Below are 20,028 nucleotides of genomic sequence, written 5' to 3'. Positions count from 1 at the left end.
AGGTGTGAAATTCTAGCTGGGATTATCCTGCCCTGGAGGGACTAAACAGAAGCTTCTGGCCACAACAGGCTGCCCCCATTCAAGCTGCATTACCCTGGCCTGGGTCACACTGGGTCCGTTTGGTTTCCTTGCATGCCTATGAAAGCAAGCTAGAAAAATAGGAGGGGGTGACTGGAAAGGCTCTGCTTTCAATGAGGTTGTTCACACGACCGGGCAGGTGGAAGGCTGGTGGAACTCACCTTCCCCCAGACGAGAGCTGGTCTGTTGCTGCTGCAGCACAGAGCTCTGGAGGGTGTGATGATGTGTCCCAGCCTCCCGATATCCCACAATGCACCATGCAACATGTGTGATGCACTGGGGGATTCCCCCAGGAGAACATAGCCCTAGTGAACACACAGTCGCGGAGCCTGGGCTAAGGACTCGCTTGAGCCCTTAACCCCAGCTAAGAGCCAGATGTAAAAGTGAAGCTAGGCGCGCCTGCGCAGTTGAGAAGCGACGCCGGGCCAGACGGAAGGCCTCGGCGTCGCTCTGCCTGCACTCCTCGGCGGGCGATCCGCTGCCACTCGGGCCGCTACATCGCCGCCAGCCACAAGCCACCGCCGCACGACGGCGGGCGACCCGCCGCATGACGGTGGGCAACCCACCGCTGCCCGTCACCGCCGAATCGCCGCCACCGCTGGCGATCTGCCACCTGGGGCACCGCTGGCACAGGTATGTGGGGGCTTAGGGGAGGGGGGCGGGCGCGCCATTTCAGGGCCAGAGCTTGCCCTGGGCGCCGTTTCCCCCCGATACGCCACTGATCGGGCCCCATCCCAGCAGTTCTCACATGCAGCCTAACCCAGGCTAGGCTTCCCTAGCCTGGATTAGGATGCACATGAGAATAGCCTCAATGTTTCATGGCAAGAATTAGGCCCGGGGTTCTCAAACGTGGATGCTCAGATGTTGTTGGACTGCATCATCCCCTTTGGCCATCAGCCATTGTAGCAAGGGATGGTGGGAGCTGTAGTCCAGCAACATCTGGGGACCCAAGTCTGAGAACCGCTGGATTAGGCAATAGGGAATTCTGCTAACTTGGTGAAGCAACACTGGACAGTCAGAACCTGCATGGCATGAAAGAATAACAAGCTAGGAAATCTTGAATCCAGCCATTGGAACAAAATTCCCCCCAATGCTCTCATTTGGAAACCTATCTTTGAGTTTGATCAAAATGTGTTTTACTATTCCCAGAACAATAACATTGAATTGTTAAAGCACCAGCCTAAATAGAAAGTTGAATTTGCTTGGAATGGTTTCGTATTTGGACCAATTGCAAATCTTGTACTGATTTTAATGGTAGTTCTTGGCTTGCTTTGGTTTGTTCATTTTTTCCTGTCTAAAATGTGTCACTGCATGTCCATCATTACAATTTCACAAACCTGCCTATGCTGCTCTCTCTTCTCTTAGTCCCCCGCCTGTTTTCTTGTATATTGGCAAAGAATCCCAATTTCCTTTTAAAAATATTTTGTGATGGGCTTGATTAAGTATGTAAGAATTACCTTGTTGGGTCCACCCCGGTATAGTAGTTAGATCCCAACCACAGGCAGCTGGATTATTTTTAATTTTAAAATTTTTTATTTATCACATGTATATACTGTCCCACACAAAAAAGTCCCTGGGCAGTTCACAATATAAAACCATTAAAACATTAACATAATTAAAACAATTAAAAATACAATGACCACTCTAAAACCGAAGGTTTAAAACTATAAACTAAAAGCCTGACTAAACAGCAGCTTACAAGCAGAGGATTCGATTATGCCAATTTTCCTAGCATTAGTCCTCAGCCTCAGAGGTATACTATGTCTGAACTTGGAAGCTCTAAACACTATTAGCCACTATCCATTAATTTATCTAATTCTTTTTAAAAACCTAATATAAGCAAGCAGACATTACTGTATCTTGTGACAGTGAATTCTTAGGCTGGGGTAGCCTGCAGGTTAATGCACTTTAGCAAGAACACAAACACGTACCATCATCTGAGGATCTTCTCCCATTTGATATTTTTAACATGTGCCCTTGTTTTATGTGAACACCTAAAACAATGTAATGTGTAAATACACCAAATGTGTGTTTGCAAAGACATGTATCCAGCAAGTAACCTATCAGGGAGCCAGGACTGGTTGGGATTCCCTGCCCATTATACATGCTGAGTCAAAGCCAGGTATGCTGTTCTTTAATGTCTGAAATAGTCCTAAGAGACTGTTGTATTTTGGCATGTGATTCCATAGGGCAACAGGTGCTCATTCGTAGCTTTAAACTGGCTTAGGACCCCAGCACAGCATCCCTCCAGTGGTTGTTCCTGGTGTCTACCTTATGTTTCTTATCCGTTTGCTAGCCTTTTGGGGAGAGGAAGCCATCATTTATTTTTTTCTGTGTAAAGCACTTTGAAGACTTTTGTTGAGAAACAGTATATAATATTCATAGTTATAACTTAAAGACTGCTTGCTCCCTCCATTCAGCATCTGAAGTTCTGCCACAGTTCCCTCTCTGACTGAGGTTTGGCAGCTGGCTGGGCATAAGCCTCCTTAACTGTGGCACCAACACTCTGGAACATCCTCCACACACACATCACTATATGCCTTCTGGTACTAGGAGCTTTCCCAGACAGCAGCCTTTACCATGGGTTTACTGCGAGTTCAAATTTGCCCCCAAAACTGGTGCAAAAAGTAGATTTTTTTTAACCCCAAACATAAATCGGGCTACACTCTAATGTGCAATGAAAAACCCGAATCATATCTGGAGCGCTCCTCATTAGCTCACAGGGACTTCGGAGTAAATCTGGCCAATATGTGAATGCACGTACTCTCCATTCTGGAGGAGAAGTGAGCAAAAAGCCCTGTCTCGAAAGTGCCCTGCTGAAAACCTGACTCTTTGAGGTGGGAGTAAAGGTGAAGTAATGATTTGCTCTGATTGTTGATTCTACTGTAAGCCTCCACGACAATCATGCTGTTTGACATTCCCTTGATTATTGCTGTGCTGTTAGCCACTTTGAGTTTTGTAGTGGGAAGAAGCTGGATCGGATTTTTCCTTAATAAATAAAGACTTGCCCTGAAGCGCAAAACGGACTCCCTCACAATCCTGGGCTGCTTCATGGCCCTGCTCATTCCTCATGAGTGACATGCTGCAGCCAGAGCAAAGTGCAGTTGCTAAAGAGTGTGGCAGGATCAGACAGGAGTCTCCATCGGTCCCTAACCATTGCAATGGCCAGGGCAGGTATGCGGGAAGCTCTACTGTCCCTACGGGCTAAAACACACTGTTGGATGCAGTTTCAGTGCAGGGCATCTGGCCAAGAGACCAGCAGGGACAGCACAACAGGACTTCTCTGGCTAGAGTGGGGAAAGGGGGTCCTCGTTGCAAGAAGCATCTAAAGAGAGGGCAGCTTTCCTTTCCTTTCCTTTTCTGGTAAATCAGAACTGCATCTCCCAGAACACCTCTACTAACTGCAGATTGACTGGCAGATGGTCGACACGGTCCCTGGCAGCAGGAGCCAAGTATCCTTTCGTCATCCAGCCCTGCGAGTTCAGCACTACAGCTCCATGTGGTTCCGTAAGACCAGCTGTTCCTGCCTGCCTCTATGGCACACATTTGATCAGTGCAGTGTGAACTTCACCCGCTGCTTAGTGAAATGCCCCACACCCTCACCATCTCAAGAGGCATTTCACTAGGGGAAGGGAGGAGATCAGGGGCTGGAGCCCTTTCCCTACAAGGACGGCTGCAACGTTTGAGGCTTCTTCATTTAGAAAAAAAATTGACCAAGAAGGGAAACACGACTGAGGCTTATAAAATGCATGGAGCAAAGACGTAGAGAGGGAAAATTTGTTCTCCCACTCTCTCACAACACCAGAACCTGGGGCATCCACTGAAAATGATTGGGAAAAGATTTAGGGTGGGCAAAAAGAAGTAGTTACTTCTTCAGCACACAATTAATTTATGGAATTCTCTGCCACAGGTTGTGGTGATGGCCACAAGCCCACATGGCTTGGAAAAAGGATTGGATAATGTTGAGGAGGACACACCTATCAATGGCTACAGGTGTTGATGGCAATCTGTGACCTCCAGGTTCAGAGGCAGGATGCAGGTGAGCAGCAGTGGGAGAGGAAGCATGCTTTTGCCTCCTGCTGCTGCTTGTGGGCTTCCCAGAGGCATCTGGTCTTGGGGTAGCAAGCATGACTTGTCCCCTTAGCTAAGCAGGGTCTGTCCTTCTGGTTGCATATGAATGGGAGACCACATGTGTGAGCACTGTAAGATATTCCCTTTAGGGGATGGGGCCGCTCATGCAAAAGTTCCAAGTTCCCTCCCTGGCAGCATCTCCAAGATAGGGCTGAGAGAGACTCCTGCCTGCAACCTTGGAGAAGCCGCTGCCGCTGCCAGTCTGAGTAGACAATACTGAGCTAGATGGTCTGAGTCAGTAGAAGGCAGCTTCCTATGTTCCTATATGGTTGGCCATTGCAGAAACAAGATGCTGGCCTAGATGCACCTTTTGAGTTTGACCCAGCTGGGCTCTTCTGATGTTCATAAGGATCTCTGGTAGCACTGGGCAGAGAAAGACCCAGGTGAGAAATTGCTGCCAGTTCCAATAGACAGCCCTGGGTGATACGGGCTAAGTGTGAAACAAAAGAAGGGGGAAGGAGAGAAAAGTAACACAACAAATCAAAAACAGGAAAAGGAGGGGAAAATGCCCTCAGTGCTGATGGATTTCTTTAGTCTGTTTTTATTGATACACTTTCATTAAATTAGTTCAGTGTTGCCTTATTCTTTTCGAGCCGATGTAGAATTGCCTCTGAAGAAGAGCATCGGCTCGAAACGCATAAGGCAGCACTGAACTAATTTAATGAAAGTGTATCAATAAAAAGAGACTAAAGAAATCCATCAGCACCTTGGGAGGTTTGCCTTCCCAATGGCTGGTGCATTCAACCCCATCCCATTGCTACTCCACAAATGATGAAAGCAAAGGCAAGAGAGCCAATGAGGGAAGCTCTGTTAATATTTGCATGGAGGCAGAGCTGCTGATGGGATTTGGGATGGACAGTTCTGTCCCTGTGGCTGACTGACCACCCTTATCTTCTCGACTACTTGTTATATTCATCTCCAAGATCAACAACGTGGCTTTTTAAAACCAAAAGGCCCTTTCTTTCCTCAACAGCTGAGCCATTTGAATTTTTACTGTGTAATAATAGTGTTGAAATAATTAGAAACATGGTAAACTTTGTAGCAACTGGAGAGAAAGCTTTTTAATTTACTAATAAATGATCTAGAAGTAGGGGTAAGAAGCGAGGTGGCCAAATTTGCAGATGATACCAAACTCTTCCAGGTAGTGAAATCCAAAATGGATTGTGAGCAGCTCCAAAAGGATCTCTCCAAACTGGGGGAGTGGGCAACAAAGTGGCATATGTAGTTCATTGTTGGCAAGTGTAGAGTGATGCACATTGGGACGAAAACCCCCAAATTCAAGTATACGCTGATGGGATCTGAGTTGTCGGTGACTGACCAGGATTGGGATCTTGGGGTTGTGGTGGACAGCTTGTTGAAAGGGTTGACTCAATGTACGGCAGCTGTGAAAAAGGCCAATTCCATGATAGGGATCATTAGGAAGGAGTCTGAAAATAAAACTGCTTATATTATAATGCCCTTATACAAGGCTATGGTGCAGCCACACTTGGAGTACTGTGTACAATTCTGGTCACCACATCTAAAAAAGGACATTGTAGAACTGGAAAAGGTGCAGAAGAGGGCAACCAAGATGATCAGGGGCCTAGAGCACCTTTCTTATGAGGCAAGGCTACAACACCTGGGGCTTTTTAGTTTAGAAAAAAGATGACTGCAGGGAGACATGATAGAGGTCTATAAAATCATGCATGGTGTGGAGAAAGTGGAGAGAGAGAAATTCTTCTCCCTCTCACATAACACTAGAACCAGGGGTCATACCATGAAATTTTCTTTCATACCATGAAAGAGGGGTTTGGATAACTTCATGGAGGAGAGGTCTATCAATGGCTACTAGTCGGAGGGCTATAGGCCATCTCCAGCCTCAAAGACAGGATGCCTCGGGGTACCAGTTGCAGGGGAGCAACAGCAGGAGGGAGGGCCTGCCTTCAACTCCTGCCTGTGGGCTTCTTGGAGGCATCTGGTGGGCCACTGTGTGCAATGGAATGCTGGACTAGATGGGCCTCCTTGGGCCTGATCCAGCAGGGCTGTTCTTATCTACACCCCCCGCCACACACACACACACACACACACACACACACACACACACACACCCCTTTTCTCATTTTTAACACATATATAATCACTGATGTGATCTGAATATTAAGGCCCCAACACAGCTAAATTTCATTGTGACTGAGTCCCATTGAAACCAATTGAATAAGTTAAGTAATAGAACTTAAATGACTCACAATTAATTTGTTCAATTGCTTCCCAAGGGACTTGCTTACAATAAAATTGAGCTGGACTGGTGCCTTTTTGTTTTTTTTATGAGGGGATGTTTTTGTTTCACTTGACATACAGTTTTATGTTTGCATTTTATTCTGCAGTTGGTGATATAGAAGCAATAGCTAAAGAGGGACCGATCTTGTGCCAGCCTTACTGAGCTTTAGAGAAATGGCAAAAACCTACTTGTTCTGCCAAGCCTGTGAAATTGTTTAGGGTTGCAGTGTGTCGGAGCTCCTTTTAAATGGTGTTTGTGAGCTCCGGAGGGGGCCCCCCAGCCCCACCTCTCCCCATTTCCTTCATTACCTTCCCCACTCCGAGGGGCCACTGGGGAGAGGGGTGAACACGGGCCCCCTCTCCCCTCACTGTACCCCTGGGTCAGAGCGAGAGAGTGCCTCATGCCACAGGACAGTGGCAGGCTTCCTGTCAGTTGGTTTCCAGCCTGTGACTGGCTGCAGAATTAGCTGGCATCCTAAGTGTTGGAGAACTGACTCCACAGGCATCGACTCCCAGCACCATTAACTCCTAATGACCACTAAGGCCATTAGGAATAGAGGTAGAGAGTGTAGGACTGCCCCCTTGTAGGGGCGTGCATGGAACTGGCTGGTCCAGTCCAGTTCAAGTCTGAACCGGACCCAAAGTGGACTGGGCCAGTTCAGTCTGGTACCCCCTCGAATCCTCCCCCCGGTTCAGTCTGGTCCTGCGGGGGCGGGGTTCGCAAACATTTTTAGGTCAAAAAATTTTTTTGCTTACCCCCTCGGGGGGGGTTCCTCCAAGGTGGGGGGGTGTCTGTGGAGGTTCCCCCTCCCCCCACCAGCCTCCCTGCCTTCCAAAACAGGCCCATATGGCTGTTCTGCTGGTTTGGACCTTCCCCCAGCGTGCTGGCCATTTTGGAGGCCACCGCACCTGCGCAATGGGCCTCTGCTTAGCCTGGGTCATGAGGTGCCGCAGCCTCCAAAATGGCCACCTCGCCGGAAAAAAAGCCTGAACACAGCCAAACCGGCTGGTTTTGGAAGGCCGGGAGGCCAGTGGGGGGAGGGTAACCTCTGTGGACCCCCCCCCACTGCCTCAGAGAACCCCCCTTGAGGGGGTAAGTTGATTTTTTTTTTTAAATTAACCTAAAAATGTCTACAGCCCCCTCGTACTGGTTCGGTCTGGGGTCAAGCCGAACCAGGGGTGGTTGGGCTCGACCCCGAACCTTTGAACCGAACTGGTTCGACTTTGAACCGGTTCAGTTTGGAACCTGTTTGCACATCCCGACCCCCTTGTTCTCCCTCTCATCTTGTATCTCTGCTCTGAGTCTGTCCTGATTGGTAGACTGTAGATGGATACTCTTTGGAGACTCCCTTCTTCTGTGTCCCCTCTGTTTCTGTTTTTCTTCCTTCTACTACAATGTAGCTAGTTCAGGGTACAGGCCTTCTATCCAGGTTGGCAACTTCTTTGAATAAATCTTTACTTGTTTTTGACCTTAAGCAATTGTCTCCAGATCTTCTCTGTGAGCTCTGTCCTCTTCCAGCAGGGTTTCTCTGCTAAATAAGAGGTTGATTCAAATTATCCCCTACAAAAGTCTTTATTGAGATGGTGTGGGTGGAGCAGGAGGAGCAGGCAAGGTGCAAGGCGAGGAGGAGGAGGCAAGGTACAAGGCAAGGTGCAGGCAAGGAGGAGGAGGCAAGGTCTCTCCATTGATTTCACTACGAGTGTTCTGAGTTACACCACTTCTTCTGGCAGCAAATGTTGCACCAGCTTGTAAACTGTAAGTTCTCTGCAGCAGAGACTTGTCCTTTTGCTCCAGTTATTGATAAAGAGCTGCAGGTGTTGACAATGCTGTTTCTTCATCACCATCACCATTCGGATGAGATGCAGAGTAGAAGTATTAGCTCCTCCCCAGAAGCCAAGTTCTTGCCTGTTGGGCGGGCAGGCAGTAGTTCAGTAGAGGCTCAAGCAGGGATCCAGGCAGCCTGTGAAGAGCCCGGCCTGTAGCAAAGCATGGCTCACACTGAGGAATCAGACCAGAGTCAGCAGCTTGGCCAGGGAAGACCCTACTGCAGGCCTGCTTAATTTAGGCCCACCAGCTGTTTTTGGACTACAACTCCCATAATTCTCAGCCACAGCAGCCAATAGCCAGGGATTATGGGAATTGTAGGCCAACATCTGCAGGAGGGCCGAAGTTGAGCAGGCCTGCCCTACTGACTTCTTAGATCCCCTGACTAGACTGAGAACTGCAATACTCCCTCCAGCCTTCTGCAGTGGTGGCGCTGTTGCCATCGGGTCCAAAGCAGTCCTAGTGGCACAGGGGACAGGCCTCCTGGTCCTGCCGCCAGACCCCACTCGAGAACTGCCCCCAACAACATACCAAGCCTCAGTCTTCTGTCTCCAGGGCACTGTTAGCATTCGCGGGACGGCAGACCTGCACCTCCCTCCCCACACATGCGGCTCACCTGCTGTCTTTTCTCCCTCCCTCCCTCCCTCCCTTCTGTGCAGGTACCTGCGGACCCTGTACCTGGGTCTCCAGAGCCGCTGGCAGTCGGAGCATCGCCGGCGCCATTTCTACTGGAGGATGATGTTCGAGAGCGCGGACATCAGCATGCTGCGGCTCCTGGAGACCTTCCTCAAGAGCGCCCCACAGCTGGTGCTGCAGCTGAGCATCATGGTCCAGCAGAACCGGATCGAGCCTCTGCAGGGTGAGTGGAGCCCAGAGGAGAGGAGGAGGCCGGCCTGGCTGGCTGGGTGAGGCTGGGTGAGGCATCGAGGGTGGCGAGAGCGTGGGGAGCTCACGGGCAGGGGAGAGAGGTGGGGCTGGTCCTCCTCCAGGAGCCCCTCGTCCTAAGGAGTCAGGGGCCAACACAGGTTGCTCCTCTCTCTCCCACCTTGCCAAGTACAAATAGGACCAATATTTATACACCACTTTTCAACAAAAGTTCCCCAAACAGTTCATATCATTATAAATAAATAAGCAAAACAGCTCCCCAAAGGGCTCACAATCTAAAAAAAAAAAGGAATCACCAGCAACAGCCACTGGAGGGATGCTGTGCTGGGGATGGAGAGGGCCAGTTGCTCTACCCCAGCTAGCCACACCACTCTACCTGAAGAATGGCCAGCAGCCTGACCAGTGGCCTGCTCTGCCTGACACATGACCAGCGTGCGAGCAGCTCGGCTCTCAGGTGAGGCGGGAGAGAGAAAGAGGAGCAGCCCTTGGAGCCCGCCCCGCCCCCACTCGGTCTCCTTTGGACAAGTCGCTACTGCCCTCCCCTGTGGCTTGTCCCTGGGGATCTGGGATGGAGAGACAAATTGCAGTGCCCCACACCCCTGAGGGACTCAATAGTTGCCAGACCACTGGATGTCTGGAGCAGTGTGGGAGGGGAGGGGATCTGATTAAATAACAAAAAATAAGTTTAACTTGTAGTTCCAAAATTACCACAAAAAACTGTTGCCGAGTAATGTACACTATCTTATCACTATGTCCAACCCTGTTCTATTAGAAGAAGAGGAAGAAGGAGTCCTGTGGTGCTGTCACAGTATTTTAGAGACACGCTTGAAAACACCAATGTCGTTTCCATGTTACCTCTGCAGAAACACAACTTTATTTTGTATTTTGCTTGCAATGTTATTTCTGAACAGGTTATTTCTGAACTCAAGTATTGCAAGAGAGTGTAGTATTAATCATCAAGAAAACACTGCATATATTTCGCTTCCCCCAAACAATAGCCTTTAAAAAGAAAGAACTGTTTTTTTCCTCCACACCTTCCAAGTTTTCAGCAATGTTATATCTCTTCCTGCCCCTTCGTCCTACCCCCCCCCCGCCCCCTCCCCCTGCAGTGGCCACTGTGGCTCCACTTAATGGCTCCACCATCCTGTCTACCTCCACTTCCAGGCTTCCACTTTCTCTCCTTCCTGTCTCTTTCTCTCCCTGTCATCTCCACCCTTTCGTTCTGCTTCCTGTTTCCATCAGCAGAATGACCACCAGGCTCAGCCAGACCAATAGCGGCCACTGCCAGGAGCGGATTCTTCTTCACTGGAGGTTTCCACACAAAGGCTGAACAGGCCGCTGTCATAGGAACACAGGGAGCTGCCTTCTACAGAGTCGGACCCGTATCGTCTACACAGACTGGCAGCGCCTTCTCCAAGGTTGCAGGCAGGAGTCTCTCTCAGCCCTGTCTTGGAGATGCTGCCAGGGAGGGAACTTGGGACCTTCTGCATGCAAGCTTGCAGCTGCTCTTCCCAGAGTGGCCCCATCCCTTGAAGTGAATATCTTACAGTGCTCACACATGTAGTCTCCCATTCAAATGCTAACCAGGGCAGATACTGCTTTGTTAACAGAACTGCCCTGGAGTGCTGATGGATACCTCGAAACTACTTTTTTTTTGGGGGGGGGTTGTGTGGGGAATTAATGAGACAATAGTGAACAGTCTGTTACAGAATAAATTTGTGCAAAGTTTTGGTTTGGAAATGATGAGAGAGAAAGAAGTATGGTATGACAAGATTATTTAGGGAATTAGGGATACATGAAGAGAAAAATTGATTAAGTAGGCAAGAAGGCAATAAAATATTGATTAATCATGCTAATGTGGACTCTCACAAAGAGGCATTTTAGCCTAGGTAAGGGTAAAGTGTGCCTCAAGTCAATTTCGACTCCTGGCACCCACAGAGCCCTGTGGTTTTCTTTGGTAGAATACAGGAGGGGTTGACCATGGCCTCCTCCTGCGCAGTATGAGATGGCACCCTTCAGCATCTTCCTAGATCGCTGCTGCCCAGCAGAGGGGTTTCCCATAGTCTGGGAAACATACCAGCAGGGATTCGAACCGGCAACCTTCTGCTTGTTAATCAAGCATTTCCCAGCTGTGCCACTTAAAGTGGCTTAGGGTTCAAATTATTACCGAATCAGCTTAGAGCTGGCTGGCGAAAGGGCCTGAAGAGCAGCTTTAGACTTAAAGAGAAAAGAGAAGAGGGCAAGGAGATTTAGGAAGATAAAGTAAAGTTGTACCATCAAGTCGGTGTCGACTCCTGGTGCCCACAGAGCCCTGTGGTTGTCTTTGGTAGAATACAGGAGGGGTTTCCCATTGCCTCCTCCTGCACAGTATGAGATGATGCCTTTCCGCACCTTCCTAGATCGCTGCTGCCCAATAGAGGGGTTTCCCATAGTCTGAGAAATGTACCAGCGGGGATTCGAACCAACAACCTCCTGCTCTCTAAGCAGGTTATTTCCCCACCGTGCCATTAGGTGGCTTTTAGGAAGATAGGCAACTGGGACGACTTAATCCAATATCAGGTGCTCACACTTGCAGGCAGTGTGCATTGACTGGAGGATCTCCTTGCATGGATGTTGCATGCCGAACTGCGCAGGTGTGCAGTCCAGCCAGAGAGGCCCGGAGAAGCCAGCCAGAGAGCTACAGTGCCCGCTGCTCGGAGGCCCCCACCCCCCGGAGGCCAGCAGAAATAGCCCCAGTGGGGCAGTGATGGTGGCAGGGCAAGGGAAAGGACAGGGGTGGTGGCAGCAGCAGCAGCAGCAGCAGTAGCAGGGGTGGCGGCAGCCTGGCAGGGCAGGGGTGGCCTGCTTGGGGGTGGCCTGCTTGGAAGATGATCGGTGAAACTAACCCTTTATGCCAAAAAAGAGAGTTTTACTGTTTTCTTGAGAAACAGTCTCTGTCCTAGACTCGCATCTGCTCAGCCAGCTTCCTTCTCTGAACAGAGGGGGGTCAAAGGGCTCTGCCTTGCACTCACTTGTTATACTACTGACCTTGGGTCACAGCTGCCCCGTGTTTGCTTGGGCTAAGCAACCAGCCCGAGAGCTTTGCCAAAGAGGGTCACGTGCAGAGTTCACGGCCCTGTGAGCTCCTAGCCAGGATGCAGCTCCTAGCTCCAAGATGGAGACTGCTAGCCTGCCGTGCCAAATCACTTAGTAGGGTTCTGTTTGTAGCCCCGAAACAGGCTGTTCTGGCAACAGCTTAGCAAAGGGCACAATTCATGCTTGCTACAAGCTTGCCCCAAGACCAGGGCGCTTTCCAGACTACTAGACCCTACAACGGGGTCAGGACGTACCTCGGAAGTGTGCTTCCACACTTCCTGTGCTGTGACACCACAGTCCCTACCCGGACAGCAGGGTGTTGTTCACATTGCCGATGCCTTGTTTCAAATTTAATCACTGCAATATAGAGCAAGGATGTCGTGTATCCAGCATAAGGGAGTTGCTGTTTGGGTTGTTCGTTTCTGCCAGACGGCTCCCCCTGCTGTTTACATTTTGAATGAGACTTGCCTGGATGGAGGCATTTTGCTGCTGTTGAGCAGCTAGTCTGGAAAGTGCCCAGCTCTCTCTCGCGCGCTCTCTCGCTCTCTCTCTCTCCATCAGTGTCTGGGGGCTGCCCGTACCAGAGGGCCTGCTTGCCCAACCCCCCAGCCACCCATTCCTCCCCCCACATCCCCTTGTCCCCCACAGGGCACCAGCTGGCAAACAAAGGGCTCGCCATGTCTGTGACATGTCTGTGCCCCAATGCTGGCCATAACACCCCATGTCAGCGTGCTTCTGATGCTGAGGCAAAGGGTGTGTCTGGCATGGGGACACCGCCCCGCCACCTGCCTGCCTCTCCCAGCTAGCGAGTGCTTTGCTTGCCAGCTTCGAGCCTCCTTTCTCTCCCTTGCTCAGTGAATGAAGCCTTCGCTCATTGAGAGAGGCCAGTGGGTGGAGTATTCCTGCCCCGATGCCCACCAGGGGGCATGGCCAGTGGCGGGGTGGCATTTTCAAAGCCCAAGGACCTGGGGGCCCCTCCAACTTTGCTCTGCCACTTCTTCCACCTCTAAAATTATATGATCATTAGGAGACTGACTTGATTCTGAGTCAGACCACTGGCCCATATAACTAATTATTGCCGACACTGACTGGCAGCAGCTCTCCAAATAACCCGACAGAAGCCTTTCCCAGTCCTACCTGTAGATGCTGCCAGAGATGAAACCTGGACTTCCTGCAAAGTAGAGGCCCTACTAGTGAACTACAGCCCCATCCCCTAAGAGACTGAGGCCAGCCTGTTCACAAACAGTATGTGATGATGGAGCTTTCCACTTGCTACAGTTAGTCCTCAGCTTCTGATTTACTAAGAGATAATATCTCTGAAAGCCACCTTCAGTGGCGCAGCGGGGAAATGCTTGACTAACAAGCAGAAGGGTGCCGGTTCGAATCCCTGCTGCTACTATACCGGGCAGCAGCGATCCAGGAAGTTGCTGAGAGGCCTCATCTCAGACTGCGTGGGAGATGGCAATGGTCAACCCCTCCCGTAGTCTACCAAAGGAAACCACCGGGCTCTGTGGGTGCCAGGAGTCGAAATCAACGCGACGGCACACTTTCCCTTACTTTAGTATCCCTGAACATGGTTGTATTCCTGGCTGTCATGACTAGTAACTCTGGAGATACCACTGACAGTGACTGGCTGAGCTGCCCAGAGCATAGAGAGAGGCAAGGCAAGCCGGAGGGCTCCGAGAAGGGAGTGCAGAAGATGTAGGGCAGTGCTTCTCAAACTTGGGTCCTCAGGTGTTATTGGACTTCAACTCCCATAACCCCCAACCAAAGGCCACTGAGGCTGGGGATTATGGGAGTTGAAGTCCAATAACACCTGAGGACCCAAGTTTGAGAATCCCTGATGGAGGGTCTAGGTAAGGGTGATGCAAGGCGGGCCTGAGAAAGCACAAGGGCCAAGTGTGGAGATGAGGGCTAGAACAGGAGAGCTGAGAGTTATTTGGAGGAATAAATGGAAGAGGAATCCAGATCATGGAGTTTAAAAGGGAATGGGAAACTAGGAAAGAAGGAGCCCAGGGAGAAATGTGCATGGCCGCGAGTTCAGAGACGGAGATGGCTGATGTGCACAGGGTGGTTTGACGTAGCCAGCCAGCTCTTTGGCTGCAGGCCTCCAGTTGTTTTAAAAAGTCATTGTTGCTTGTGCCCCCCACCCCCACCCCACAGCCACCTGCAGCAATGAGTTCGCCAGACTCATCCATTATGCTTTGTGTGAACAAGAACATTCTTGAGTTTCCTGCCTGTCAGCTTCTCGTGGATCTTCCAGTCATTATGCATTCTAAGAGAGGGCAAACAGAAGAAATTGATCAACTCTCTTCATACTTCTCATGAATTAGATACCTCTGCCGTATCCCTATTCTGTCATCTTCTTCTCCGCATCAAGCTGAAATGAAATTCATAAGGAAAAGAGCAATCCTCCAGATAATTACGTCTTTTTTCTTTCTAAACTTCCATCACCCTCTAATAGCTCTGTTCTGGCTAGACTGTATTTTCCTGAAAATGGGAATGACAGCAGCATGGAAGTGCCATGAGATATTATGATCACTTTCCTTCCCGTCTCGCCATGTCTCTTGGTGTTTTGCTCAGATTTTCTGCTTGTCTTCATCCAGCCTGTGTCTTCAGTGTCTATACACACACACATGCTATCGTCATGCTGCTAGTCCCCATGCTCCCACCTTCTCTCCTATCTCCACCTCGTTCACGCCATCCGGTCCCCACCCCAGCACCCCGCTTTTCTTTCTCCACCCTTCCGCCTTTCTCTTGCCATCGTGTTCTCCAACCCAATCTCTTCCCACCTGAATCGTGCCTCCTCCAGCTTCTCCTCTGCTTCTCTTCCTCGTGATCCCGCAGTAACACCGTTTCTCTCCCCCTAATTCCCTGCCTCCCTTTTCTCTCTTTCTGCCTGGGCAGGTCTCTCAGCTTCTGCCTCGCTGGTGTCTCTGGCTTGGACTCTTGCCTCTTACCAGAAGGTGCTTCGGGACTCCCGGGAAGATAAGCGGTCCATGTCCTACAAAGGGGCGGTGGTGCAGATCCTCTGGCACCTGTTCACCATCGCGGCCCGTGCCATTGCCTTCGCCCTCTTTGCCTCCGTGTTCCAGCTCTACTTTGGCATCTTCATTGTCACCCACTGGTGCATCATGACCTTCTGGATCATCCAAGGTGAGACAGATTTCTGCATGTCCAAGTGGGAGGAGATCATCTACAACATGGTGGTGGGCATCATCTATATCTTCTGCTGGTTCAACGTCAAGGAAGGCCGCAGCCGGTGCCGCATGTCCATCTATTACATCATCACCTTGTCCGAGAACGCGGCCCTGACGGGGCTCTGGTACTGGTGCCGGGACCAGAAGGTGGTCGTCGAATTCAACGCCTTAATCATTGTCTGCGTCGTCACCTCCAGCTTCGCCTTAGGTGTCTTCTTCATGTTCATCTACTACTGCCTCTTGCACCCCAACGGAACCATTTTTGGCCCCCAGAGCACAGGCTGCATATGCAGCGAGGAGCCCACGGCTGTCCCCTGTGCCCCAGGGGCCCCCGCGGATGTCATCACCAGCCCCCCGCGCTCCTTGCCGAGGACTACAGGGGCTGAGAGGGAGGGGTTGCCCGGGGACAGAGACAGCTGCGTGCCGGTCTTTCAGGTCAGGCCGAGCGTGCCCCCAACCCCCGTTGCCCGCGCCCCACGGACAGAGGGTCCTGTCATTCGCATCGACCTGCCGCGGAAAAAATACCCAGCCTGGGATGCCCATTTCATTGACAGGCGCCTCCGCAAAACCATTCTGGCCCTGGAGTACACCTCCCCGGCGACGCCGCGCCTGCAGTACCGCAGCATGGGGGCATCTCAGGAGTTGCTGGAGTACGAGACCACGGTGTAGAGTGGCCAGGAGCCACGAGGAGCTTGAGCGTGGCGCTGCAGCGGGGGCCCCTCCTTGAGCCGGGGGCCGTCCCTGGCTTCTGCGCAGCCGGAGCGAGCTGGCCTGGGGTTCCGGCCCCACTGCCTCCGGGGCCAGGTGGCGGCCGCCCGAGAAGCAGCCGGCCCTCCCGCCTCTTGTTAGCCATTTTTGGTTGATCATTCCTCCTTCACATAGCACTGACGACGACTCCTGTCCCCCCCCCCTTGTGCTGCCCCCCTCCTCTTGCAGATGGGCTCGGGGAAGCCGCCCCCCTGGTGCTATTTTCCCTCGACAGGTTGCCGTGGTAGGTTTTGCCGCACGACCACCTCTCTCCCTGGGGCAGGCTGTGCTGGTTCTCCTCCAGCCCCAGGCCCCACGTCACCATCAGGCTCCGAAAGAGGGGACACGACCCCAACCACCCAACCACCCATCCGCAAAGGAGGCTGCAGCCTCCCCTGAAATACCTCACCTGTAACCTGAGCCCAGAGAGCGAAGGCCTCTTGAACCAGTGGATTTTGTTCCCTCCGGTCATCAGAGCGTGCATGAAGCTGAGAGCATCCGTTGTGGGCGGGCCGCGGAGTTGATCACGGTACCAAGGGGAGCATTTGAGAGACGAAAGATGGCGGCCTGGGGGACAAGAGGGAGGGACGGCAGGGCTGGGGGACCTGCTCACTGGCTGCTGTGTGACCGGTGCTGGTGCCTGCAGGGTTTGGTGTGAGAGGTTGGGGAGGTTTGCACAATGGTGGCTGGCCATCTCCCCAGCACGAGATCAGGTTCAAGGATCAGACAGCCCTTCCTCTTCTCCATCACATCCCAGCCCCCTTGTTCTGACCCTCAAGTCCTCCTCTTTTGTGGACCTGGGCAGCTTTGGAATCTAAGCAAAGAGATCCCCAGAGAGAGAGAGAGAGAGACATTGAGGAATAGCTAGTAGATGCTCATCCTAACGAGCCAGGACGGGCCACCTAACGAGGCACCGCTGCCTCTGGTTCCCAGCAGCTCCCTTTGTGCCTCTTTGAAGAGAGCTGCATTGCCTGCAGGCTGGCCATTCCTCAGGTAGAGCTGTGCAGGCTCTGCTCAGCTCTACCTGAGGAATGGCCAGCCTGCAGGCAGCAACACTCTTTTTAATGCCAGAATGGGGCAGGATGAGAGGGGTGCAATTGGAGTTGTCAGGTACCAGAGGCAGCTGCGCCTCATTTGGTGCCCGCTCCCGGCTCGTTAGGACAAGCCACTGCTGGGGTTAGCTATGCAGTCCATCCTGACAGCAAATGGCCAGCTGAAAATCAAGAATTCATCTGGGCGGCATCAGGTGTCTGTGTCTCCTAGGGCAGAGTGGCGAGGAGAAAACTGATCCTTGTGTAACCCTGTTGCTCACATGCATATCTTCGTTTGTTTGAAATGTGTGTCGATTCAGAATTGATACGGTGGGCTTCCAGAAAGAGCTGATCTTATCCTAAACCCCTTTGGCAGGCAGGGTGCTATTAGGATGCCAAGCCATGCAGCAGGACTCTAAGGACACATCTACATCACAATCTTTTTTTCTTTTCTTTTTTAACAGTATACCACTTTAACTGTCATGGCTTGCCCCAAGGAATCCTGGGAACTATAGTTTTGTGGGAGATGCTGTGCATTCTCTGTTGGAACTACAGTTCAGAGATTCTTGCAGGAAAAGGAGTGGCTGTTATACTCAAGTTTGTAGTGCAGATCAGCCTTCAGGGTTTTCTTCTAGCTGGGTGAAATGTGGCCAGCTGCCTTCAGCTTCACCCACTGAAGAAAGCCCTTTTCCCTGAGGGGGCTAGGGGCAAATGCTGTTTTGTGGCTACCGAGGTGATGCATTGACCCCTCCGTCCAAGAACATTCTGTTCAGGGTGATTATAGCCATGCTGGCCCCATGGAGTGATTGTCCTTGAACGTGTGTGTGTGTGTGTGTGTGTGTGTGTGTGTGTGTGTTGGGGGGCAGGGTATGTGTTTATTTGTACAGCACCATCAGTATATACCTGGTGTTTTATGGACTAACCTGAACAAAACGTTCCCTCCCCCAAGGAACTTACAAGCTAAACATCAATGGGGGAGGGGAGGGAGAGGTGAGAGTAATTTAAAAAGCTGGGGCGGGTGGGGGGGGAGAGAAAGACACAAAGAGCCATGAGTGAATGGTACACATACTTAGGATTCATTTGGGCCGGGAACAGAGCTTCAGCCCTGAGGGTCTCAGCCAAAGGCTTTTACAGGGACAAGCATTTAAAAGCCATATTAGCTGGTTCCCTCCGGGCTCTTTTGCCACCCAGAAGAAGAAGAAGAAGAAGAAGAAGAAGAAGCATAGAGCAAGGAGGGCCATCTCTTTTTCTTTGACTAACCCATGTCAACACAACCGGCAGCAAGCATTTGAGTTACCCAGCACTCTTCTGGATGCTGTAATCTGCCCAGGCTGATATTAACCCAATGAAGTTGAGTCAAGGAAAGCATTTAAACCAGAATTGCAAGTCATTGGATTATGTACAGCTAGCCTTACTGGACAGGACCCACACACCCAGAAACAAAACAGCAAACTGCACAACTCCAACCATGCATGTCTTTTCGCCATTCAGGAGTTGTGGAGTTTGAGAGCATTTCCTCTGGGTCAAGGCCGAATGGTTTTCTTTGCTGTCTTCTAAGCCAGGGTTTCCTAATCTTGGGTCCACAGATGTTGTTGGACTACAACTCCCATCATCCTCAGCCTTCAGCCATTGTGGCTGGGGATGATGGGAGTTGTAGTCCAACAACATCTGGGGACTCCAGGTTGGGAGCCAACAGCAGTCCACATGGCCAGTGTAGATTGCATTGCCTTGCTCCTTCACCCTCTCCCTAGTCTAAACGTACAAACCTGCCAATACTGTAGGGCTATTATTCACATGTTACATTGTACATCCATAGACGTGTCAATACGCATATACACTTTTGTGTGACTCTAAAAGCATATCTGGGAACTGTACCCTTCGACTGCACGGTGCAGATGATATATGCTTCTACACATGCTTTGGACGTCGTGTGTGAATAGCTGTACAGACATAAGAGTACATGTGCACAGTGTCATGTGTGAATAGTCCTAGGAGTCAAACCACTGGTGCATCCAGCCCTGCTCTGATCACTCTGACTGGCAGGGACTCTCCCAGGACTTGGACAGGGACCCTTCTGAGCCTGCTGCCCAAGTTCCAAGTGAAGAGTCAGAGGAATGGGACTAAGGACCTTCTGCTTACAAAGCGCATGCCATGGGTCCTCCCTCCCTCCTCTATGCCTCAAGAAGAACCCTGTAGGGCTACTAGGGGACCTCAGTGATAATCAAGTCCTTCCTCACAAACCCAAAGCAGGGCTTTCCATGCATCAGCCCCGCTCTCCATATCATCCAGACTAGGGCTGTGCAAAGCTTTGGAGGCCTGTTCATATTCAGCCCAATTCAGACTACACTAAACTACCATCCAGTTCAGCCTGGGTCCAACGGATCAGGCTGCTTCGGGTTGTTCATCCAAAATGTGCTTTGACCCATCCGCCTCCCCCTCTTGCTACTTCCCCGACCTCTCAAGGAGGGGTTCTCAAACTAGGGTCCCCAGAAGTTGTTGGACTTCAGCTCCCATAAACCCCAGCCACAATGGCCTTGGATTATGGGAGCTGAAGACCAACAACATCTGGGGACCATGTTTGAGAATGCTTGTCTTAACATACTTACTGGACCGGGCAGGGGGCAGGAGATTGATTGGTGGACTCCCAGCAGCCAGGGAGCAGTGACTCACGCAGTTTCTCTTTTAAAAGACTTGACTTCTTAAAATTCCCTGGAGTCCTGGAAATGGTGCAGGTGCCCCTAAGAATGATGGTCTTTTCCAAGGTAGTGTGTCTGAGTCTTTTAAAATGTGAAATGGGGCA

General features: G+C 51.0%; 1 protein-coding gene across 1 annotated transcript in view; it reads left to right on the top strand.

Moving 5' to 3' along the window:
* The window catches only part of XKR7 (XK related 7), a 75,009-nt gene extending 57,739 nt beyond the window's left edge, over window positions 1-17,270 (top strand). Inside the window, exons 2-3 of the mRNA XM_053243215.1 lie at window positions 8,950-9,149; window positions 15,158-17,270. Coding sequence (XP_053099190.1) covers window positions 8,950-9,149; window positions 15,158-16,119 — 1,162 coding nt within the window. The 3' untranslated portion in view covers window positions 16,120-17,270. The remainder of the gene's footprint in view (window positions 1-8,949; window positions 9,150-15,157) is intronic.
* Window positions 17,271-20,028: the final 2,758 nt, after the last annotated feature.

The sequence above is a fragment of the Hemicordylus capensis genome, chromosome 4, assembly GCF_027244095.1.
Source record: "Hemicordylus capensis ecotype Gifberg chromosome 4, rHemCap1.1.pri, whole genome shotgun sequence".
Lineage (NCBI taxonomy): Eukaryota > Metazoa > Chordata > Lepidosauria > Squamata > Cordylidae > Hemicordylus > Hemicordylus capensis.
This window is presented reverse-complemented; position numbering and strand designations above follow the sequence as displayed.